The sequence below is a fragment of the Oryzias latipes genome, chromosome 7 (genome assembly GCF_002234675.1).
Source record: "Oryzias latipes chromosome 7, ASM223467v1".
Classification (NCBI taxonomy): domain Eukaryota; kingdom Metazoa; phylum Chordata; class Actinopteri; order Beloniformes; family Adrianichthyidae; genus Oryzias; species Oryzias latipes.
The window spans coordinates 11405062-11429790 of NC_019865.2; the positions used below are offsets into that span (position 1 = coordinate 11405062).

General features: G+C 39.1%; 1 protein-coding gene and 1 long non-coding RNA gene across 6 annotated transcripts in view; one reads left to right on the top strand and one right to left on the bottom strand.

Annotated features, from left to right (window-relative positions):
* The window catches only part of LOC101168288 (sodium channel protein type 8 subunit alpha), a 45094-nt gene extending 24118 nt beyond the window's left edge, over nucleotides 1–20976 (top strand). For all 5 annotated transcript variants that reach the window (XM_023956567.1, XM_023956569.1, XM_023956565.1 and 2 more), the window contains exons 15-27: nucleotides 55–228; nucleotides 414–770; nucleotides 862–1335; nucleotides 1943–2060; nucleotides 2689–2843; nucleotides 3780–3953; nucleotides 7991–8113; nucleotides 14051–14335; nucleotides 14702–14755; nucleotides 15075–15212; nucleotides 15311–15415; nucleotides 15532–15802; nucleotides 15884–20976. In XM_023956567.1, the coding sequence (XP_023812335.1) occupies nucleotides 55–228; nucleotides 414–770; nucleotides 862–1335; nucleotides 1943–2060; nucleotides 2689–2843; nucleotides 3780–3953; nucleotides 7991–8113; nucleotides 14051–14335; nucleotides 14702–14755; nucleotides 15075–15212; nucleotides 15311–15415; nucleotides 15532–15802; nucleotides 15884–17043 (3588 nt within the window). In that variant the 3' untranslated portion in view covers nucleotides 17044–20976. The remainder of the gene's footprint in view (nucleotides 1–54; nucleotides 229–413; nucleotides 771–861; nucleotides 1336–1942; nucleotides 2061–2688; nucleotides 2844–3779; nucleotides 3954–7990; nucleotides 8114–14050; nucleotides 14336–14701; nucleotides 14756–15074; nucleotides 15213–15310; nucleotides 15416–15531; nucleotides 15803–15883) is intronic.
* Nucleotides 20977–22656: 1680 nt separating this feature from the next.
* Nucleotides 22657–24340, bottom strand: LOC110015303. The gene is made up of 3 exons (XR_002873481.1): nucleotides 24250–24340; nucleotides 23857–24009; nucleotides 22657–23749 (listed from the first exon to the last, which is right to left on the bottom strand). It is a non-coding gene; the product is annotated as an uncharacterized LOC110015303 (long non-coding RNA).
* Nucleotides 24341–24729: the final 389 nt, after the last annotated feature.

The window sequence follows — 24729 nt, forward strand, 5'->3', positions numbered from 1 at the left end:
GTGCAGCATGTTGTTGTGGGTAAACCAATATTTTTGGATAATCTCTGTCTCCAGGTGTTCACTGGGATCTTTGCGGGTGAGATGTTTCTCAAGCTTGTGGCCATGGATCCCTACTATTACTTCCAGGAAGCATGGAACTGTTTTGATGGATTTATTGTGACGCTGAGTTTGGTGGAGCTGGCTCTGGCTGATGTTGAGGGCCTTTCTGTTCTGCGATCATTCCGATTGGCAAGTATTTGTGTAGTCTGTTTTTCAGAACAAATAAATATGCACATCTTGTATCTTTAAGTCAAAGTTAATTGAGCTTTTGTTAAAACAGTTTTCAAAATCAAATTATATCTCAAACATAGAACAGTTAAGAGAACGTTTGGTGATTAACCATGTCACCTCTATTTTTTCACTCATCTCTTTAGCTGAGGGTGTTCAAGCTGGCTAAGTCATGGCCCACCCTCAACATGCTGATCAAGATCATTGGTAACTCTGTGGGCGCCTTGGGAAACTTGACTCTGGTGCTGGCCATCATTGTCTTCATCTTTGCTGTAGTGGGCATGCAGCTTTTTGGAAAGAGCTACAAAGACTGTGTTTGTAAAATCAATGAGAACTGTGTGCTACCCCGCTGGCACATGAATGACTTCTTCCACTCATTCCTGATCGTCTTCCGGGTGTTGTGCGGTGAATGGATTGAGACCATGTGGGACTGTATGGAGGTTGCTGGCCAAGCAATGTGTCTTATTGTCTTCATGATGGTTATGGTCATTGGCAACCTTGTGGTAAGTGTCCAAGCTGGGAAGCTAGTAGAATGTTAAATCTTGAAGAATTCGCAGTTAAAAAGTTATAAATCTTTTGTTTGTGTATTTGAAGGTGTTGAACTTGTTCCTTGCCTTGCTGCTGAGCTCATTCAGCGCTGACAACTTGGCTGCAACTGATGACGATGGTGAGCCCAACAACCTTCAGATTTCCGTCATGCGCATCAAGAAGGGCATTGCTTGGATAAAGGCGAAGATGCGCATCCTGGTGGCAAGTCTTCTAAGAAGATCTCCAATGGAAGATGAGCAGAAGCCTTTAGACGACATGTATAAAGAAAAGCCAAATTGCATTGCTAATCACACTGGGGTAGACATCAACCGTGACCTAGACTATGCCAAAAACGGCAACGGCACAACCAGTGGTATTGGTAGCAGTGTGGGCAAGTATATGATTGATGAGGACCACATGTCATTCATCCACAACCCAAACCTGACGGTCTGCGTGCCCATAGCCGTGGGAGAATCTGACTTCGAGAACCTCAACACAGAAGACTTCAGCAGTGAATCTGACATTGAGAACAGCAAAGAGGTCAGACATGACAAATTTTCAGCCGACATAAAAATACATTATGTACAATTCACTCTGACTTTATCACCACTTAGCACTTACCTCAAAGTTTTTGTTCCATTTTGATTCTGTTTGTAATTCCCTGACACTCTGCAGTTTCTTTCCAAACAGTAAAACTATGCATGTGTGTTTTTTTCTCTGGCATGCTTGGATACTAATGTATCTCCATTACCCTGTAGAGATACTTAAATCATTCAGACTGGCTGGAAGAATGAATGCCCACTGACATACTGTATGCTTTCTGATGAAATGCATTTAGTAGACTTCTAGTGCAAATGATCTGTCATTTGATATTCCATTTCAGCCATCATGTACATGTAATATGATACTTGTGATTGCTGTAAAGTACATCAGAGTAAGAACAGTTTTTGGCGCAAACTTTTTTTTCCCACTGAAAGTCCCAGCAAATACCATTAGAAAATAACATGAATCGTATGTTTCCTTACTGGTCCCAGAGGACATGATGATTTAAGGTCAACTATTAAACTGTAACTTTCTGCCTGACTGTTCATGCAATGTGTGCTAATGTGTATCCTGCATGTTCACTCATTCATCTGCCTCTGAACAGTTGGATGAAACCAGTTCTTCTGAGGGTAGCACCATTGACATCAAGCCAGATGTGGAAGAAGTGGTGGTAGTGGAGGCAGTGGAGGAATACATGGAACCAGAACCATGTTGGACAGATGGTGAGTCCACTCCTCCAGCTGGATTGATTACCTCCACCCCATAACACCCAGACTCCTTTGGGCTGTGTGGAAATAACACAATTATTTCTTCATGTAGGATCACTAATGCATGGAAGCTGTTTGTGAGACTGGCTGCACATCTAATGTTATACAATTACAATAAAATCCAAGTATTTTTAATATATTTTTTATCCAATAAATAAAACAGCTTAAATTCCTTAATTAAAGGAAAATATAAGTCTTTTATTTAACTTAATATCTTTAAAAATTTTAAAAACGCATAGTTTCTGTCTAACAGGGTTTTTTTTCTCCAGTAGCATATGAAATTGAATTATGAGGAATGAGAATACTAGAAAGAAAACTAGCTAACTAACAAAATCTATATGTAACATCACTTTCCCTGAGCTTTGGATATTTCCTTTGATATTAGAAACCCACTTAGTCATACGTTCTGCAACCAAATAAATGTAAGATTTTAAAGAGTACTAGTAACCAAAATACACAATCCTGTTGACTAATTAGTTAGAAAAATAGATACATGCAACAACCATTTAGATTTAAAACAGGGACTAAGGTTATAGGTAATGTTGTGTTTCTGAATCGTATTTATTTCCCTCTCTTTCTTTAGCTTGTGTTGCCAAATATAAGTGCTGTGATGTAGACATTACTATTGGCTGGGGGAAGACCTGGTGGTTCCTGAGAAAAACTTGCTACTTGATTGTGGAACACAACTGGTTTGAGACCATGATCATCTTCATGATCCTCCTCAGTAGCGGAGCTCTGGTAAGAGTAACTGTGTTTGTTTTGGCAGTCTGTCTAGAAGCAGATTTTGCAGCAATAGCATGTTTAAATCTTAGTTAATAGTTGGGTTTATTTTCTTTCCTCACTAAGTTATATGTATCATAACATTTTAAAGTTAAAGAGGTTTCAGAGATCTTGTGTGATAAAAGAGATGAATCAATGAGGCCGTCTGTTGAGTTTGAAGAGGACCTGGATGCTGGTGATTTAATTGGGCTCTGGTGTTTTTAACATGTTCTTTTGGCATTTTCTCATGATGAAAGACAAATATTAAGAAAATTTAGCTCAAAATGCATTTCTGTGTGTATTTCTTTATTCAAATGATTGTGAATCAGCAGCAGACAAAAATGCCATTTGAGAAGAGCTTATTTGTTAAGTAGAAAATAAATGCTGGGCGGGCCACAAGCTCCCTGCCTTGAGCCCTCAGCAACAGGGAAGGGGGTGGGGGGGCTGGGTTTCTCTGCCCCAGCGGTCCCGCTCACAACTCAGTGGTGAATTTCTACTGACGCTGTGTAGAAACTATGTTCCAAAGAAACAACACAATTTTTTACATTTTGGTTTAAAAACTGCTATTTCATGATCAAGAGACCACTAGGAAAGCTTTTAAAATAGCTCAATAGATGGTTGAAGTTGGTCTTTAACAGGCTGTACCATTGATTAAAGAATTGGTTTATTCGTAGAAGTAAATGAAAGCATGTTTTATAGAATATCTCACTCTTCCTTAATAAGAGCAGTAACTGATGTATTTTTTGTTATTAGAAGTTGTTAATTTAAACTTATTATGAGAACAGCTGCATCCATAAGTCACTGCTACTGGTCAGCTACCTCCTGTGCTCAGTGTGATTTAATTTGTGGGATCATAAATTGCTTTGTGGAATTTGCTCGCTTTTTGTAAATGGCCTGTGCTTTGTCCCTCCGCAGGCTTTTGAAGATGTGTATGTTGAGCAGAGGAAGACCATTAAAATCATTTTGGAGTATGCTGACAGGGTCTTCACCTACATCTTTATCCTGGAGATGTTGCTGAAGTGGGTTGCGTATGGTTTTGTCAAGTACTTCACCAACGCCTGGTGTTGGCTGGACTTCTTCATTGTGGATGTAAGTCAAGCTCTTGTTTGTTCCACATGTAAAGAACTAGAGTAGTTATGTAGTCCTCAACACATCCTGCTCCAACAGCAATTTGAATAATTGTTTACTTCATTATAAAGTATAAACCTCCAAGCTATGTTTTCATGAATTTTTTAATTCTATATTTGAGTTTTCTTTACATGTTGTCTATTGGATGTGTTAAGGATTTAAAAGTCAGGATATATAAATAATGGGTTGCATTAGGTGAGAAGGTTTGATCTTTAAAACAGAGCTTTTGTTTTATTTACTGAACTCCAAGGGCTGTTATCATTACAAGATGTATTACTCTCTGTTCATATCAAGTCCTTGCATATCTTTGTCACCTAATGCAACTATATTTAGCAACAGTTCCTAAAGTACCATCAGATGCTTGGAAACGGATTGTTTCTGTTTCTCCACTTTTAGATTTCAATTTATTTAAGATAAAATGGTATTACATTATTCAAAACTGAACCCAGAGCATTTAAAGCCATATAGGACAAAGTTATTGGTTAACGTACCATACTGATGAAATACTCAGAACAATAATTTGTACCAGATGTGTTTCTGCCTGTGGATCCAACCTGTAAAATGTTTGATATGTTCCTCTGTCCTCTCTTTCTGTGTACTGTACTGTTCTGCTCCTTGGGTCAGTCAAGACGGAAAGTCCAGAACAAGGATGTCTTATCTTACTCTCTTACTGCCTCACATGGCACAGGCTGTGTCATGTGAAAACATTAGTATTATTTTACTTCAACACCGGCCGACAGAGATGGGACTGAGACAACTGTTGGGACTCTGTCCAAATACATATAAGTAAAAAGAAACTTTAAAATGTATACATTTTCAGAGCCTTTGATTTTGCTTGACTCATATAGACCTAAAAGATCTTCCAAACACTGGATCAACATCACCTTCATATATGCACTGACTGGCTCCAGTGAATAGGATAAGACATTCCCTGATTTCTGACCTTCTCTTGAAACTAACCACTTCTCCGCAGTGTGCAACACCTCAGCCAATGTCTGTGAGTGGACCCCTTCCTATCAATGGCTAGAAGACCCCATGTTGGTTCAGTTTAAGCTCCTCCTTCCTCAATATTGCTTTTATAGCATTCAAAAGATACTAAACACAGAGTTTAGTGACTTTTTCTTGTTAAAATAACTCTTAAATGCAGAATCATTGCCAATGTTAATACATTTCTAGCAGTACAGCATCCTTGCAACTTGAATTTGAATATTTCTATATGAATATATTAATCCCATACTGTTCTGATCATGGTTATTGCAACTGCAGAATTCCTACCTGTTGATGTGCTGTCTAGCCGAACACTTGGGGCAGTGCTGGCAAACCTGCCTCCCAAGCTGTGAGCACATTATAATGACTGATATCCCTCCGTCCCTCTTTACCCCTCCTTCATCATTGCCATCTTGAAAGTGTTGGAAATGTAACCCGAGGAATGTGGTAACAGTGTGCTGAGATGTAATGATGGTGGGTGACAGGCAGCCTGTGGTAAGTTTGGTCTTCACTAGCTCTCCCCCTTCATTAAAACTAAAGATCCTCAATGAGCCTGGGCTGTGCTCTGGCCTGACTGTTCCTCCGCTGTTCTGCATTGTGGGATTAAAAAATGGTTGGGGGTGGGGGCACCATCATTAGACCGGCTTGTATTTTTCTGAGTGTGACACCTCGTCTGAGTTTGTTCCTCCTCATTTCCCTGTCACTGCGTCTTTCTGTTTTCTGCTTGATTTGTGTTTCCTTTAATTCCAAAACAAAACTTTGTTTGTATTTTATCATGTGTTTATCATGTCAGGAGATAGTAAGCAAAGTTCAGTACTTAAGCAGCATGCTAGGGCAATAGCATCATTCCAACATCAACCAGGTATTTAGAAACCAGTGAAATACTGGGTATTTAAATGCTTCAGAATCCTTCATGTTAAAAAAGAAGTTCAGTTTAGGATGGAGTGTTTAGTTTAGGTAAGCATCAAGTCTGAGGACTTCACACTTCATTCATCTTTCTTTTCCTCTCAGATTATTGTCATTGTTTTGTTGTGTTTTTTGCTTTGTTTTTAGTTTGTTTTTTTTCTGTTTGGCTTGTGCTGTCGTCATCATGGGATCACAGCCACAGATGTCATTGGCCTTGCGTTGCAGAGCTCTGTGAGAGGGACGTTGACACACTGAGGCTGCTACCTGGCCCTACGGGGGGCAGAGGCCAGGCACCCCAAAGGGGGTCCCTCCAAAGGGTCAGGCTAAAGGTGACAATTACCCCAAACATTTGAGTTTAGATCAAGGCAAAATCTTTATTTTACTGTGTTTAAAAATTGAAACCAATTTGTTAGTGAATTAGGTTTAACAATTTCAGAGAAACTCTTTCAAAGAGTAAAGAAACAAAAGTCAGTGAAATATCCACACATCCTCTGACTCATGCCCAGTATTTAGACAATCATTTTACAACGGATTCCAAATCAGTATTTTTTTCTGCTTCAGAATTCTTTGTGATTCGTTTTCCATTTTTATGAGTCAAAATGAAGATTTTGCCTGGTACAGACCTTCCTTCATGGTTCGGTAAGCTTTGGATGTTGTGTACCTTTTGCGGTGAATTTGACCAGTTGATGTCAGTGGCTGGTTGAAGGTGCTTTCACATGTGTTTATTGTTGATATTTTCCTTATTTGTAATAAACTGGCACTCCCCCTGTTTCAGTACCTCCAGCATCCAGACCAAGGAAATTACAGAAAGGTCCATAACACCATCCAGAGTGTTCCCTTCCTGAGATTTGAGCCCGTTAGCTGTTTGTGTTTTCCTTTAACAAAATGCATTCCTGTGTAGTTTTTAATGTTATCTCACAAAGATTTCATTAGGCTTAAACAGTCCTTGACTATTCCTCAAAGAACATCAGTATGGCCTATTGACCACACAGCCCACTGTCCATTTCCTTTATGGTAAACAGTGCAGTAGTGTGAAACCTGTATCAGCTAAACAGCCTTGAACTGACACCCTTGTCACCTTGGCTAACTTCTTTCTAATTTAAGTAATAGTTTTAAAAATTAGACAAACTTAGAACTAAGTTCTTGAGATAACAGTTTAAGAAAGACACGCCACAATAACCTACAGTCGAGTGTTACTTGGCTGCCGTTATAACATTTTTGGGTGCTGCTGGACATGATGAGGGGCTGCACCAGTTTTTCAGATTATGTGCCGTGATTGTTAACCATTGTTAATCGTGTGTAACCTGACTGTACTCTGTGTATTTTTTGTCCTTTCAGTGCCATCCAGTGCCAATAACTAAATGCCCTTAACCTCATCCCTGTTTTCTTGTGTGTGGTCCATGTGACTGTGGCTCTCCTACTTGACCTTAAACATTGTGTAACAAGTTGATTTTGATGTCTGACAAAGAAATGGCAAAATGACACAATTGCACATGTTTACTTGTATTCTTTCTCTTAGGTTCCATTAGTTTGTCTGTCTTAAATTATATGGGATTTTATGCTTCAGCCCAAGAGCGACATGGAGAGACAGTGTTAGAGGGGCCAAGGGTAAGGCTCTCAAGTCTGTTGGGTTTTTATCAGATTCCACAGGATAACCTATCTCCTTCCCTCCTACCCAAATCCTCCTCCTTTGCTCTTCCAATCCTTTCACATGTATCTAAATCATGTAGCACTCTCTTCTGCCTAATTTACTCTCTCTTTGGGTCTCATGTCTTTATATTCTCTCTTTTTCTCAACCTCAAATTTTTTTGCAGGTACAATGGACTTTTCACGTCTTGTCAGCTGCCCCATAATAACAGACAAACAATCCCTCTGACCTACTGCAACTAAAAAATACTACGCACATAAAACCTATACTAAACAATGACCTTCTCTCTCAGTGTATATACATGTATAAATGCAATATTATACATGCATATACATGCAAAGATTTATGTGTGTATGTCAAGCAACTCTTCGTCTATACCAGGGCCGTCTCTCTTCCGTAGTGAATCTTCTCACCTCTAACAGTTTGGAACCTCTTTTGCTTCTCTGTTTTTGTGTAGGTGTCTATAGTCAGCCTTGTAGCTAATGCGCTGGGCTACTCCGATCTAGGGCCCATTAAATCACTCAGGACACTAAGGGCCTTGAGACCCCTCAGAGCCTTGTCACGTTTTGAAGGGATGAGGGTAAGATCCAAAGCTAAGCAGCTGATCCTTCCGCATGCCCATTCAACAGTTTTTAAAGCATGCTAGAACTGATTTGAAAAGAAAGACAACTAAAAAAAAAATGTTAATGGGGGATTGATTTTAAGTCATTAAGTGAAAGCCTCCCCCCAAAAAAAATCTTTACATGCGCAAACCTGTACCATGCTTTTGTTAGAACTAAAGAACAAGTCATGATGCAGCTGGGAGACTGGGAAAAAAGTGACATCAAAGTTGCATTGCCGGCAGAGTATCAAGCATTTCAATTGAATTTCTTAAAGAGACACTAAAGTTCACTTTCAAATTGATTAAATGTTAATCAAAGACAAAGAAACATGTACTACAAAGCTGCCTCATCACAAAGTAACTGTTAACAAGTTTATTGGTTTCTTCTTGATTGGCTAAAGTGATTGGGAAATTGGACAAAGCTAACCAAATTATACACGCCATTTCATAGAGCATTCAAAACAGTCCAATCAACCACTGCTTTCAATGAGAGCCCCCCCTCCCCTCCACATGCCCCCCCCCCCCTGTTCTCATAACCTCCTCCCTCCCCAGTTCACCTCATCCCACAATGCATCTGGCATTGAGAACAACCAGCAGGAACCAGGGAACTGCAGGACACCTAAACCACTGCATGGTTGGTCACATCAAAACTCTCCAGGCGGGTCGGTTAGCAAACCACCATGACGAAATCCTATTAAGAGAGCCAAAATGATTTGCTGCCGCTGTTACTGTGGTTGCTTGAGCCTCCTCATCTTAAATTATGGACATCTGATTGGTTGCCTCTGTGACTTGTGGTAGCATTAGGTTGCACCTGGTTGTTGTCACCCCAAGTTTCCTGTGTCTCTTTCTCTTTCTAATCCTTCTGACCTCTTGCCCCCATTTTCTAATCCTCTTAAACTGATCTCCTAAAATTCAAAATTCTCTTCTCCACCAAACTGCCCCCACCCTGCCCCACGTGCGCATTAATGTGCACCTCCCACCCTTCCTCTCTTTGCTTTACCTTCACATCCCCTTATCCCTCCACTACTCACTTCACCTCGACTCTGTTCAGCTGGTCTGGACCGTTGAAGGGTCAACACACTCTCTTGTTTGTCCAGGATCTGTCTGCATCAGGGACTGAGGCATAACCACACACTATAGCAGTGTTGTGGCTTTGGGTTAAAGTATTTGTTAAGCTTTTGTCACGATCAGGCTAAGGATTCCAATAAACCAACTCATCTGCTATCAGTTCATTCTGGAAGCAGACTTTTTTTGTAAATGTTTTTACATTTTCATAACCCCCCCCCCCAGGCCCTGATTTGATTACTTTCCTTTAAGGGCTGCAGGCAGAAGCTTAGCAAATATATAATAGGCTGCCATTTCACACAAAGCATTCCGGCTGTCATGTCATGGCACCACATACTGTCGCCCATACAGCAGGCCCGGCTTTCTGTTGCCTTTTATCTACCGCAGAAGGTAAAAGTGGGAGACAACAGTGGGCCATGTAATGCACTGACTTGAAGTTCTGGGTGGGTGGTGGCCCGTAGCTTGACTAGCACTGCAGCTCACAAACTCTCAGCTATAGAAAACCTTTTTCTTTTCCCAAAAATGACAGAATGACTGAAAACATCATCTAGAGGGCTGATTGCTTTGTACCAGATAACATTTTTTCCATTTGGCTTAGTGGAAATCTCATTCATGCTGGATATCCAGTGACTAAAATATGATGCTGTTGCACATGAGCAGACATCAGTGTCTTTAGGCCCTGGATATGTATTATGGCTGAGATCACAACTTTTGTTTCCTTTAAATGTTCAAGTTTAGAATTTTTTTCAATTATTGTTTTGTCATTTTTGGGGTTGGTAAGTTAGGCACATTTGCCTAGATTGACTATTAATGCCATGAAAAAGTTCTGGTGAATGTAACCATTCATTTACAAAAGCAGGTACACATTCTAGAAATGCAGAGGATGTTCAGGAAAAGAACAAAACAATATTTTAAAAATGGTCCTGATCAGGTCTCAAAATGACTGAAATACAAGCTATGGTGAAAAATCTTTGCAAATTTTTATTTCACGAAACTCTCACTAAATGCAGAAGTAGTGCAATAAAAACAAAGCGCCTCGTGATTAAAATGACTAAACTCACAGTAATCATTTAATGCACAAAGATTAAGTTTAAATGATCTGTTGGTTTTTGTTTTGTTTGTTGATGAATGAAGAGCCATCAAGACGATCAGTTTAGGGACAACTTAGCTTTGGTTTCAGAAGCATAATGTTCTGGTAGAAGTCTATCCTGCAAATAGGTTACTGTAAAACTCTTAGTTTTATTACTCGCCTACCAAAGGTTTTCTAGATTGCTTTTGTTCTTTGTTATAAATGAATTTCACTCAACTTTGTTATGCTTAAATCTCACATTTGCCTCTGGAACACAGAAAAAACAGAACAGTTCCTATTTTACTGAGTGGTAACAAGAGCTCCTGGTTTTAACTTGAATTGTGCCTCAATTAGACAGAGACTCAAGATTTCACCTGAGACTCATTCCAAAGAGACACGAAACCTGTAAAGACTTGAGCAATGTGCATATGTAATTTTTTTTCACTTATTAGATAACATCCAAAACCCTGATAAAAATACCTAGCTGAATCTTTTACTTGTTTCTTTCTTGTTGTAAATGTGAGGCATTGTAGGCACAGTAAATCCACACTGCAGCCTTCTAGTAGTTGTTCATGGATTTCCTCTTAACCCTTTTAGCCCTGCTTTGCAGTGTTTCATTATGTTTTGAGCACAGGTGTGTAGAATAGACATAAAATATACTCAATTTAAAGCATAATTAAATGAATTTTAATCTAGAACAATAAAAACTAGTTATCTAAATAAATTTTAAAAAAACTAACTGAATGGTGATGGTATTACTTAAGTGATAAGCACTAGTTTGTGTGTAGCAACTGATTTATTGCCTAAACCTATGGAATCATGCAAGGATAAAGTTTTTTTTGACAACACTAAGGCTTTCACTAATAAGGAGAATAAATAAGACAAACATAAAAATGATTAGACAAATGTAACCCAATATAGCTGAACAAGAGAATTGGTTCTTCATTCTGAATTTACTCATGTAAAAGTAGAAATGACTACCCTAAGGATACTATTTTAAAATAAAAGTTACTTAAGCAAATGTCACTCCCATGTCTGGAGTTCAGAGCCACTTGACCTTGACACTACAAAAATTTGACTCAAAATATGACGGACTTAGTGATGTCTTTCAAGTAGATTTATTTGAAGACACCTCATTGCTTGTTACCCTCTTTAATTTTTTGCTAAAGGGAATAATTTAGTTTACACACTGCTTCTGCATTTTTAATGTTCGTCAAATATCCATTAACCTACTTTAATATTTCTAGTGGCATTTATCTTAGGTGGTCTAATTTTGTCACCTGACTAGGACCATAATTTGTATTTTAAAGTTTCACATTTAATTAGTTAACAGTGTGCTCTGTCTTTTATAATTGTGGGTAAGAGAGGTGAAGGTGGCCCAGTAATGCCTTTTGAACAAAATTGAGACTGCTGTATCCGTTTTTAATTTTTCTTTTTCTTTTTATAAAAATGCGATTCATAGGTTCATTAACTAGCCTATCATTTTTGTTTTAAGTTGAAATGGTAAAATCAAGTCAAAACAATAAATAAATGAGTGGAGAAATATATGAAAAGAGAGATGGCATCAGAATTATTACAACGTGTTGTTTACATTTGCTGAGAAGGGCAGGAACTAAAGTGGCATAGTTCAAATTCTGCTTACCTGTTCAGAGTTGTGCACCTTAAATCTGACCAAGTCGACAAGCATTAAAGGCTGTTCTGAGTTTGTGCTTTGATGTTTTTAGAGTATTTTTGTTCTCATGGCGCATCCCTATACCTTCAGTTTTAGTGTGTTCCAATAAAAAAACGCCAGCACCAATTTTCAGCCTTTTCCTTTTTTGCTGACAGACCAAGCAAAACTGAGATATATGAAAAAGAATTTCAGCAGTAGTATTAAATAATATACATTCTATAAAGCTTTTGTCCAAGTGTGTGAGTCCTTAGAATCCCAGTAGATTTATTTAGGCCTAACATACCAATCAGGTAATGGTGTCATGTCAACTATTTACAAAAACTATAACTCTTCTGCTGCCTGCTATCTCTCTATCCACAAATTTCTCAATTTATTTATATATTGATTTGAGCGGTTTCTTGAGATTGCACAAATCATGTAACACGCATGTATTAAAACTGCCAATGCACTATATGCATTTTTGAAAGCCATTTTCCCTCTTTTCGAGAATGCTTTCTAGACAGCATGGTTTATTTCTTTACACTTGAAATTTTGAAAGCAGTTAAATTGTGCATCAGATCAGAGAAAGAGCCATTTTCTCAGCAAGTGCACTAGCATCAGTGTGAAAAATCTGAATGTACTTTTTGGATATTTCTTTTTTCCTTTTTTGTTTTTTATTCTGTAGGTTTTACACATTGATTTTATGTTTAACGGTCTGTGAGGTTCATGCACATGCTGAGAGAATGCTGCTCTGGAATCCCTGCCTGTTTGTAATGAGGGGGGAATATGGCTCCACAAAACAAGTCTGCCAAAGACGTGCATGTTCAGCTGTCTGCTGGTCAGCTTGCCTAACACTTGTAGTGAGCGGCGCATTATGTGCTGAGCTAATAGATCTGCAGGTAAATCTAAGTTGCATTGCATTAAAAGACTTTTGGGTGGATGTGGGAATTTTTTTGTTTAACTTGAACTGTGAATGGAGAGGAGGAATTTTATAAACTTTCATTGTCTAAGTTGGGGTGGTTTGAGTTGACACTTCATAGTGCTATGGCAAACACTTAATTAGGTATCAGTTTACAGTTCAAACATTTTTTTTGCAGTATAAATATATTGATGGCTATACTTTGAGTTATAATAAGTGCAAATCTATTTTTCACTAGAATAATCTTTTAATTTTAGGTTAATTAGTATATATCCAAGAAAAAAAAATGTTAATTTTCATGTGTAAAAACTATTATTGGGAATGACAAAATTTGAAAAGTGAAGTTGATTTAATAATACAGAATAAACTTAAAGTTTTTGTACTGTATGTGGAAATATGAACAATCCATCTGAAGATTAGCTGTTCAAGATCTGCAGCAGTTGTATACTGGGAAGTGATATGATTGATTGTGCATGTGAATGAAGTTACAAAACAAACAGTAGAAAAAGCAATTGGCATTGTGTTGAATGTATAATTCAACAGGAAATCATATAAATACATGCAGTAAAATAATAATAATACATATTATTTGTATAGCGCCTTAAATGGCACACAGACGGTTTGTCTTCACACAAACATGCAATTTCGTGCTTTACATATAGGATTTATTTTACAACATCTTTGGACATGCGTCATGAGTTTCACAACAGATTTACTTGGGTGGTGTAGAGATTATTGAACTAAAACTATAAGACCATGTGGCACAAGAGATGCCTTAAAAATACAATTTAGACATTAGACCTCACCAATTCCCTGTCCACTTTTATGCAGATTGGTGCAGTTTGTTACTGCCTGTCTGTGTTGCCTTTGTGTGTATAAAAATGTGTGCCTGAGTGTCTCTAATGCAGTTCCAGCTGCATTCTTCTATGGATCAAAGAACATCTCAGATTCACTTCACTGCTGCTCTAATTAGTCTCAGGCTGATGCAACTCTCCTTGCCTTCAGTTGCCCATACTTCACTTTGCACCTTTTTACTTGTTTATTTAAAGTGCTATTCAAGCTAGCTGCACTAAATAGTCATTTTGGCTGCGTCAAGTGTAATGCCATAACAGTATGCAGTGTCTTATCTGAGGGGAGGGGGGGGTGGGGTGAACAGGTGTTTTTTTGTGGTTCTCACACATCTTATATCCTCTCTCTCCTGGTCTGGTCTAGGTGGTAGTCAACGCCTTGGTTGGTGCCATCCCTTCCATTATGAATGTGTTGCTGGTTTGCCTCATCTTTTGGCTGATTTTCAGCATCATGGGGGTCAACATGTTTGCGGGCAAGTACGGGTACTGTTTCAATGATACGTCAGAGGAATACCTGGATATTGAGATAGTCAACAACAAGTCACAATGTATTGGAGTCATGGAAGAAAACAACACTGATATCAGGTGGAGGAACGTCAAGATCAACTTTGACAATGTGGGCGCCGGCTACCTTGCTCTTTTGCAAGTGGTGAGAGAGTCACTCCTCCTTTGTGTCCTGTTTCTCTCTAACTCATTCTCTTCTCTTATTTTACTCTGCATAACGTTTCTTTTTTACTCTTAAATGTCCTTTTTCTTGGGCTTTTTGTTAATGTCATTTGTTTTTTGCTTTCACAGCTGTATAGCAAATGCATTCTGTGTGTTGATTTTTTGTGTAAATGTGCTTGTCCATATTTCTTTCATACACACTTATTCCTTTCCATGCACCAGTTGCATCTCAGGACATTCATCAATTTCGGTTTGACTACTCTGAGGATAAAACTTGTTACAGCTTTTTCTCTCTATTGCTTTATAAATGTGTGTAAATGTTTTCATAAATGTATGTTTCTTTTGAAAGGCCACCTTCAAAGGCTGGATGGACATCATGTATGCTGCAGTGGATTCCAGAGGGGTATTTAGACTACTTTATTGAAATACTAACTGTGTCTCTTTGTGTCAGATTACAAGAAATGGCCTTTGAGAGAAAATGATTATTTTGATATACACATCTTATTCGCCTTGGATTAAGCAAATTGCTTTGAATTAGTATAATATATATTTCAGTCATTAGTCCCAATTATCTCGGTGAGCTCCGGTGTTTTCTTATTGACAAACTAAGCCTGCCAATTGACAAGGGTGTGAAAAGTACATTTACATCCATGCAAAAAGATTTCTTGAAATTACTTTTGTTAAATCAAACTTTAATTATGCATATATTTCCTTCCTTTAAGGTGGAACAGCAACCCAAATATGAAATCAACATCTACATGTATATCTACTTTGTGGTCTTTATTATATTTGGGTCCTTCTTTACTCTAAACCTCTTCATTGGTGTGATCATCGACAACTTCAACCAGCAGAAGAAAAAGATAAGAGACCTACGCTTTCCCCCCCACACGCAGATTTTTGTCATATCCTTTTTATATTTTGAAGCGGATTGTAACCAGGTTTGTCTTTGTCCCTTTACTTTGGTGGTCAGGATATCTTCATGACAGAGGAACAGAAGAAGTACTACAACGCTATGAAAAAACTTGGATCTAAAAAACCACAAAAACCTATCCCACGGCCACAGGTCCTCTTTTTCTTTTTGTCCTACTCACTGCTTTCGTCCAAGTGTGGATATTATTGTGAAAATTAGGGTCTCTATAACTTTTTATTCCACCATGTGTTTTATTTTTCACCTTGCAGAACAAGATTCAGGGAATGGTGTTTGACTTTGTGACGCAGCAGGTCTTTGACATCTCCATTATGATCCTGATTTGCCTCAACATGGTCACTATGATGGTGGAAACAGATGACCAGTCCGATGAAACAGAAAATGTCCTCTACTGGGTCAACTTTATCTTTATCGTCGTCTTCACTACAGAGTTTTTGCTGAAGCTCTTTGCTCTGCGGCACTATTACTTTACCAATGGATGGAACATATTTGATGTGGTGGTGGTGATCCTTTCCATTGTTGGTGAGTGGAGAAGGAGCGATTGATTAGATCATGTTTTCTCTGCCAAGTAAATACATGTTATCCTGTCCTTCCTTCCTATAGGCATGTTTCTGGCTGACCTAATTGAGAAGTACTTTGTGTCACCAACCCTGTTCAGAGTGATCCGATTGGCTCGTATCGGCCGAATCCTTCGTCTGATCAAAGGAGCCAAAGGCATCCGGACTTTACTCTTTGCCTTGATGATGTCACTGCCAGCTCTGTTCAACATTGGCCTGCTGCTCTTTCTGGTCATGTTCATCTTCTCCATCTTTGGGATGTCTAACTTCGGCTATGTAAAGCATAGCGCAGGTATTGATGACATGTACAACTTTGAGACCTTTGGCAACAGCATGATCATCCTGTTCATGATCACCACGTCGGCCGGCTGGGACGGTTTGCTGCTGCCAATCCTCAACTACCCGCCAGACTGCGATCCCAACCTGGAGAACCCTGGTACTACGGTGAAGGGTGACTGTGGGAACCCTTCAGTGGGAATCTTCTTTTTCGTCATGTATATCATCATTTCTTTCCTGATTGTGGTTAACATGTACATTGCCATCATCTTGGAGAACTTCAGTGTGGCCACAGAGGAAAGTGCTGACCCACTAAGTGAGGATGACTTTGAGACTTTCTATGAGATCTGGGAGAAGTTTGACCCCACTGCCTCTCAATTCATCACATTTGCCAAGCTGTCTGACTTTGCTGATGCTTTGGAGCACCCACTTCGTGTGCCAAAGCCCAACACCATAGAACTAATTGCCATGGACATGCCCATGGTGAGTGGTGATCGCATTCACTGCCTGGACATCCTGTTCGCTTTCACAAAGCGTGTGCTGGGTGATAGTGGTGAGTTGGACATGCTGAGGGGCCAGATGGAAGAGCGTTTTGTGGCAGCAAACCCCTCCAAAGTGTCGTATGAACCTATCACCACCACCCTCCGGCGCAAACAGGAGGATGTCTCTGCCAAAATCATACAGAATGCCTACCGTGCCCACCTTATCAGGCGTGGCATCATCTTTAAGCGCCACATTTTATCTAACAATATGCTGGAAAATGGTGGGACCAACCAAGACAAGAAGGAGAGCACACCGTCCACAGCATCTCTCCCATCCTACGACAGTGTGACCAAACCGGACAAGGAGAAGCAGGACAAAAGCAAAGAGGAGTGGGCCAAGAAAGAGAAGGACAAAAACCAAAAAGACGAGTGGGAATCCAAATGTTAGGATTCAGTGACTCCAAAACCATGAGATGAGACTCTGAGGGAAAGCACCCAACAAATGTAGAAAACTCATTTGGAGGAAAAAACAAACAAACACACTAAAACGTTTTCAAACTCAAAATAGTAAGGAAGCTATGTGTTTTTCGATTTTCTCAAGGACAGTTCAACTAAATGCGTCAGTTTACTGAAAAAAACGTTTGCTTAATAGAAACCAAGAGAAATCGATACTAAACCATGACTTGCTGTGTGTTCACACACTTTTCGGGGACCAAATGCCACAGAAAACACTGCTATATGATTGGACCATTGTAAAGTACCTGCCATCACCACGTGTGGAACCCTGCAGCCAATCTTGCAAGAGCTGCAGGGCTGGATCACGCAGATCTCAACAGAACTGGCTTAGCAGTCTAAATGATGGTCTGTAGATCAACGTTCACCACCTTCAGCAAGAAAGAACCCAACATTAATGAAGCTTAGCAACGAGGAACAAACCAGAGAGGGAAGGAGAATCTCAGAACTGTAGAGTGGTCTTGTCTGTTTGTGCAGAGTTTACCTGCATCGTTACATTATTTGAGCAGCAAAAAAGATAGCATTCAGCCCATGTCACTATAGTCTGTCATTCTTTTTGTTTTTGCTACACTACCCCAGAAAAAAAGACATTTTCTACTTGGGCTTTCACGGTGAAGGGGGTATGTGTCATCAATCAATGTTTTGATTTGGGCTGATGGAAACTTCTCAGGCAGAGTTCCTGATAAATAATAATTATTGTGCTTGTTAAATGCATAGAAATGACTTGCATGAAGGCATGTTGTGATCAGGAATCATGCATGATTAATCATAATCCACAAGACACTTATTCTCAGACCACTGCAGTGGCTCGACTACAGGTTTTGAGACTGTCCACTGGTGAAATTACAGAACCGTAAAAAAAAAAAGATTTTGGATTATGATATTTGGAAAAATTAGGGATTTGATATTTTTACTGATCTCGTTCCTTTAGAATTTTGTCTATTGAATCGGCGCATAATTAAACTGGATGAAAGGAAATATTGAAATGCACAATCACAGTCAGATTAACTAAAAACACGTTGTTTTTTTTTGCTGCTCTTCAACGTCGGCAGTATAGAAAGAGTGCTGAGTGCCAGAATAAGTGAAAGGGGTAAAATCCTCATGTTGAGGGTGCACAGTTTTGGAAGGTCATGCCTGTGCGCCTGAACCAAACTAGGGACTGCCAGTTTTCTTATGCACTCGAGGTCCCTGTCTCAGCAACAAGGTCAGGAGATATTTTCACGCCAAGGAATCCATATCTGGTACTGGTAAGGGTCCAATGTGCTCAGTGGTCCTGCTGGAGTTCCTGCACATAGGACAAAGATGTGGCTCTAATGTTCCCTGTTTTCCTCCTTGGTGTTTGTGAAGGAAGGGATTTTTTTCATTTAAAAACAGACTGAAGTCATATCATAAATTTTTTTTTTTTTTTGTATTTTTATGATTTCCCCAAGATTTAGTACCTTAGGCCGTTAATTTAGAGAAGAATCTCTTAACTCCTTCACCGATGTCTTGGTGATGCAACAATTTAAAAAAGGTTCATGATCAGTGAGACTGACGCATGTCATTCAGCAGAGTTAGCAGAGAACTACCACAAGGACATGCCTTATTGTACCTCGCATGAAGTGAAGGTGGAATGACAGAAAGGCTGGTTTAGAGTGTAGCCACATGGCTTCTGTCTGTTTTTTTCTTGGAGAAAAGAAACAAATGTGGACCAATACATCAACAGAAGCCTTCTCTTTGGGATTCTGTCAAACTGCCATAATGACAAAAATAGAAACGATTACGAACAGTGCTTTGGTCTGAGTCAGAGTGCTGAAAGTCCCATTGTCGTCGGTGTATCTGTGTGCTTTTGTGGGACCTCTTAAACACTGTGTGATCATGGACCCAGGTTTGCACCATCCTTCACACACTTGCAGGCTTCCAAGTGTTATCACCTCCTTTATGTATAAAAAAAAGCTTCAGATTGTGGTTCAAAAAGCTAACACCTGCCGAAAAAAATCATCAGCAGACCTCACATTAAAGCAGCTATATGTTATTAAAAATTAGCTGCAAAAAGTTCTTTTTTTCATAAATAGAAAAACAAACCGAGTCTTTGACAAGTGATTAATGAGACACAACTGCCACTCTAGATGTTCTGCCATTTATATAAAAAAAAAAAGATCCCTGCAGTAGGGACGGGCCTGTTATTACTGGATGACCACAGATAAATTTGGCGTCCATCGTCACACCTCTTCTGCCATTTGGTGTGTTTAACACTGCCTGTACCAGAACCCCCTGAACTAAGACTGAGTTCTGTTTACAGTATGAGGCCTCTGAATCAGTTTGGTTGCTGCACCTGAAACCAAAACACATTCCTGACCAGAACCACCAGAGGAATGATTCCTGTCTTCTTCTAACTGACTCATTTTTCATTTTGGATGACGCATTTTAGAAATATAACATTCACTTGAAAAAAAACAACCAAAAACATAAAAAATAAAAAAAGGGAAAAAAACTCACATAAATGTACAGTGCAGGCTATGATGTAAATGGCACAATCGCTGAAAAAGAATGAACTTTTTGAGAGATTCTATAAATATTGTATTATATTGTTTTATTTGATCAGCATGCTTTGTTGTGTTTTTTTTGTAAATATGGAATTTTAAAAATGTTGCTACCAATAATCAACAGATGAACTATAACAATATTATAGAATGGCTTCCAGCGATTCCCTTTGTCACATTCGTTACTTTTTGGATTTTTTGAGACACTTTTCACTTTGTTGACGAAAACTGAATGAAATATAGATATTATATAATACAAAAGATATATACATGTATACATATATGTCAATATGTATATACGTAAAGCAGAAGAACACTGTCACTTTTGATTTATGTGCAACACGTTCAGTGGATGTCTAATACTGGTTGTTTCCAGCACTCTTCTATGTTTGGAAATAGCTCATTTGCAATGTTACTGGATGTAGCCTGATCATGACTGAAAGGACAAAGTTACCAGCACATCTCTCACCAAACTATCATTTTACTCACCTCCCGAGTATGCAGGACACACCCACAAGTCACAAACGCAAAGCGACTCTGTACACTGCCCACCATCCCGACTGGTGACCTCTTCCAGAAGAATGTCAGCTGGTGTGGCTCACCGCTCCATCCAAATGATACCTGCCCCAGGGACTCCCAACCCCCATATCCACACATCAGTGCCATTACAGCTCAGCTCACATTCAATCATGTTGTCATCCTCACAAATCTTTTCTTGAATGTTTTTTTTTTCTAGTGATCCACTCAATGGCATGTGCCTTTTTTCCTCCTTTTCCTGGAAATTTGGATGTCAATCTCCATGCTGAATAATAAAAACCCTGTTTTTGGACCGCAGAGGGCGGGGATTCATGGTGAAGAACAAAATTTATCAGGGATGTCGTTTTAGAAATACTGCTGATGGATTGTCCAGACACCCAACTTCATTTTAGTACTCAACCGTGTGTGATGTTGACAGAAAAAACAGCTAGCTCAAAACTGTACTGTTCTTAGTGCTTTGTGTGCCACCCACTTGGCTTGTGAAATAGCAGCTTGCCTTTTATATTTTAATTTGATTTCTGCAAAATTTCTGTTTCCATCTGAAATTTATTTTTGTATAATTAATGCAAACTTTTTTCCTTTTTTTGAAAAGCATGTTTTATCATGTCCGTTTTTTTTTTCTTTGCTAAAATTTAAAAAATTGCTTTTCAAACCGCTATCATTTGACACATGCGATGAAAGGGGATATACAGTACAATATGATGGTGTGTTGCACAACCACTTGGACTCTTGGTTTAGAATACATGAAAGATTGTCTTCATTTGAGCACGAAAATTTTTATTACTAATAAAGCAGCCTTCCAGTTACAACCTGTGTGCCGTTTTATGTTTCTAAATGAAGCCAAAATAAAAGTGTTTTCTTTGCTTTCTGTGGTGCTGGATTCAGAAAACATCCTGTGAAATGGAGCAGAGTGGTTTTGAAAGGAAGACTTTCAAATGTAGTGGACTTATTTAATTTGTTAAGAGCTCTGAGTGTAATTCTGCTCACAGGCATGAGAGTGTGTGGCTCCATCATTACTCTATCCAGTCCATGTGCACTAAAAGATACCACGATTAGAGGCCCACTATGAAGTTAGTGCTTCTCATTATGTGTGCAGAGGACCCGGCTGTCTGGACGGTTTTTAGGAAAGATGCAACCAGTTTCCCAAATGTAACACAATAGGAAACAAATAATTTCAAAAGTTTCACTCCACTCATTTTTTGATGTATTTTCAAATTGTTCCCTGTGGTCTTTTATTACTATTATACTGTTTTCTTGGGCATAGTCTCTGCAGAGCTGCAGGAGTTCAGCAGAGCTTCGCTTCTGAGTTGGGGGTGGTTGGGCCAGCCTCTCAACCCAAATTTAACATTACTGGTGCAACAAAAATGGCGAGCAATATGGGAGCTACCCAGCTGCTTTGAGCCTGATTACAGCGTAATTAAATGAGGAAAACGAAGATATAAATGGATTTGTTTGTCTGCAAATGGCATCAGAATGGAGCGGAAAAGGAAGCCTGTGGCCTGCTGATTGTAGGTGTCTGTAACAACTCCAAGCATTTTCAAACGGCATTTTTTCGCTTTTTCCTCATTCACAATGATTTGAATAGAGAAATACTCAGAGATGTAGTTTAAGCTGTAATTTTGTTTATAAATATCCATGTTAAAAATGCAACAAAAAAAGGTTAAAAAACAACAAAAACACTACTTTAACTGGAGTTTGTCTTCAAGTGAAATACATATTTTGAGAAGAATGGATGATGATTTCAGACAAACACAGCTATAGTGCAGTTTGTATTTCATTCTCATGTTTTTCATTCTTTTATTGTGACCTTAAAATAAACGGTTTTCCTGGCTTGTATCTCCCAGAAATCACGTGGACGCTTCAGCTCTGAGTCCAGCCCCCGCACCCCTCAGTGTCTTTCTCCTTTAATATCCTTATAACCCCCACCCCCCTAAAACTCCCTGTTATGGTTTTTCCACACATATGGGCACTCCTTCTAGATTATGGAGCCTCTGTCTCGAATGTAAAAGCAGGATGTTTGTGTGGGATTGCAGTGGTTGTCTTTGAGGAAGAGAGAAAGGGAGTTCAGACAGGGAGGGAGGGGGGGTATTTGAGCACTGCAGTGCAGATAAATTAATGCAGCAGTCGAGGCTGAGTCAGCAGCATACTCCCAGTTTGGCCACCAGCCTCGGTGAGTTGGGTGCCTGTGTCTTTTACGGGTGCAGAAAGAAGCCGTATTTGTGTCGCTGCGGGATCGAACCCCGGGAGCAGCGCTGATCCCCGCGCAGAGGAGCTGTCCTTGGTGCTGGAGGAGGAAGCAGAAGGGCGACCATCCTGGGAACAACTCAGAGAACTCTGGGTGGGGCTTCAGCGGGACGTCGCTGAACGGAAGTAGAATTCAACACGAAAATAACAAAACAAAGACATGAACTAAAAATACATCCAGCGTGCAGAAATGAAATTTTAAAGTGCCACACCTACACACGCCTGTCAATCTCCTCCTCCTCTGTGAGCTTTTCTCCACCACCTCCTCCCTCCTCCCTGAAATGAGCTGCCACTTAGCATGTTGTTTCTATGAGGATAACATTTAGAGCCACTATGAGGCAATTTATCTGACTTATTTAGGCCAAAACAAGCAGATTCGAGAAAAAACATGCATAGTTCTCCAATATTTCTCTACAATCGATCTCCATTCTACCTTTTTCTATATTTTACTATCAATTTCTTTCTGTTCTGTTTTTCAACAGCCTTGTAAAAACAAAAATAAGCTGAAATTGTAGCCACAAGGATGGGGAGTCAACTATCTGTTCAGCCCTCTTGAATTCTGGGAGTTTTTAGTGTTTACTGTTTGTTTCCTTCCTCCACTGTTTCCTTTCTTTCCCCAGAGAGTGACAGAGGAGGGAGAGCAAGGTAGTTCTCCATCATAGTCAGAGGCTTAATAGCTTTCAGTCCTTCTTCTTGTTTGTTGTTTTTTTAGCTTTCTTTTCAAAATGAAAAATAATCCAGAAATCCCAAATGCACAGACTCTTTAACAAACAAACAAACGATATAACCTTCTCTCTGAGGGTCAATTTCAAACATTGAATTTTAATTTGGACTTCAAATTATATTTTAAAACAAACAAATCATATTTTCACCCATAATCTGCTTTACGTCTTCAAATAATGTATTACTCATTGTGTATCACTAGAATAAGCAAAGCAACAGCGCCCACATGTGGTCCGAATTATACATTCACAGCACATGTTTCAATAAATTTTTTTATTGCATACAAAAATCTGTGCCACAGCAAGAGAAATGACAATAAAATGATATTTAAAGGTGATCCTTTTCAGTGCAAATAATCATTTATTTCAACATTAAGGAAAGAAGATATAACAAACAAGCAAAAAAAACTTTCATTTTATTGCATTACCATTGTGTGTGTTTGCTTAAAGGTCAAATTATGGTGATTATAGTAGCGACCTCCAAAACAAATTATTCCCACATTTAAAACAATTCCATATTCAATTGAAAGTTAAACATGTGGATTTTGGGGGAAAATCATGTTAGTTGAATCATCGTTATACATTCTCTGCAGTTTCGATTCCTTTCTCCTGGCATCTGTAAAATAAAAAAAAAAGTGAAAAAATGAAAATGTAACTTCAACTTTTTAGTCCTCCATTCCAGCCTCTTTTTGGATTAAGTACAACATTTCTTTCTGTGCTTACTCTTGCTGTTTGATAGCGGCCAGCCACTCCACAAAATTTTTAGCTTTCATTTTATCAAGATAGTTGGTCAAGTCACTGGTGAACATCCCGTCTGTGTGTCTTTTGAGGTTCCGGAAGATGTTTTGTTTGTTTTTCATCTCTACTCTCAGACCCCTAAAGGAGAAAGCTGTGTTTAGCAGTGAATAGTTGAACAGCTTTAAATGCTGAGCACATTGTTCAACACCACATGAAATGACAATCAAACTATTATTTATTACAGATTAAGAAAAAAAATCCACTAATAAAACTAGATAGGAAGAAGGGAGTTTCACGGAAGTTTTTTATTTCTTCTCTGCTCCGTCATGCAGAAAATTAAATAATTTTATTTAAAAAATGAATGAAAAAGAACAATACCTGGACGGCTGGGTTTGATCCAAAACCATCTCTTTTGTGCTTGAACAAAGAAATAGAAGCAGTGTACACCACATGATCATCTTCATCTTCAGATCACCTAGTCACAAGACCATGAAGACAACATTTAATCTGTCATTTCAAATGAAGAAGTCAAACAAAAGTCTGGGATTAAATATTGAACGTACCTGTGGAAAACTTAACCCCTCTCTCCGCTGTTGGCAGTTCTGGTGCACATGCAGTGTATCAAGTCTCCAAACACTTTAAAATGACACCCTGAGATGAGCTGTGAGTGGAAAAATCTGCAGAAAATGCTTTTCTCTGAGTCTTTATAAAGACAGCAGGGACCTCCTCTGACACAGGTTAGCTCCTGCAGCTGATGACCCTTTCTCTCATTACTGCAGCGGTGTGAGCCGGACTGGTCGTTATTCTCTTCAAAAGTCAAAGGTAGGAGCCCCCTCACACTTACTCAGACAGCAGCAG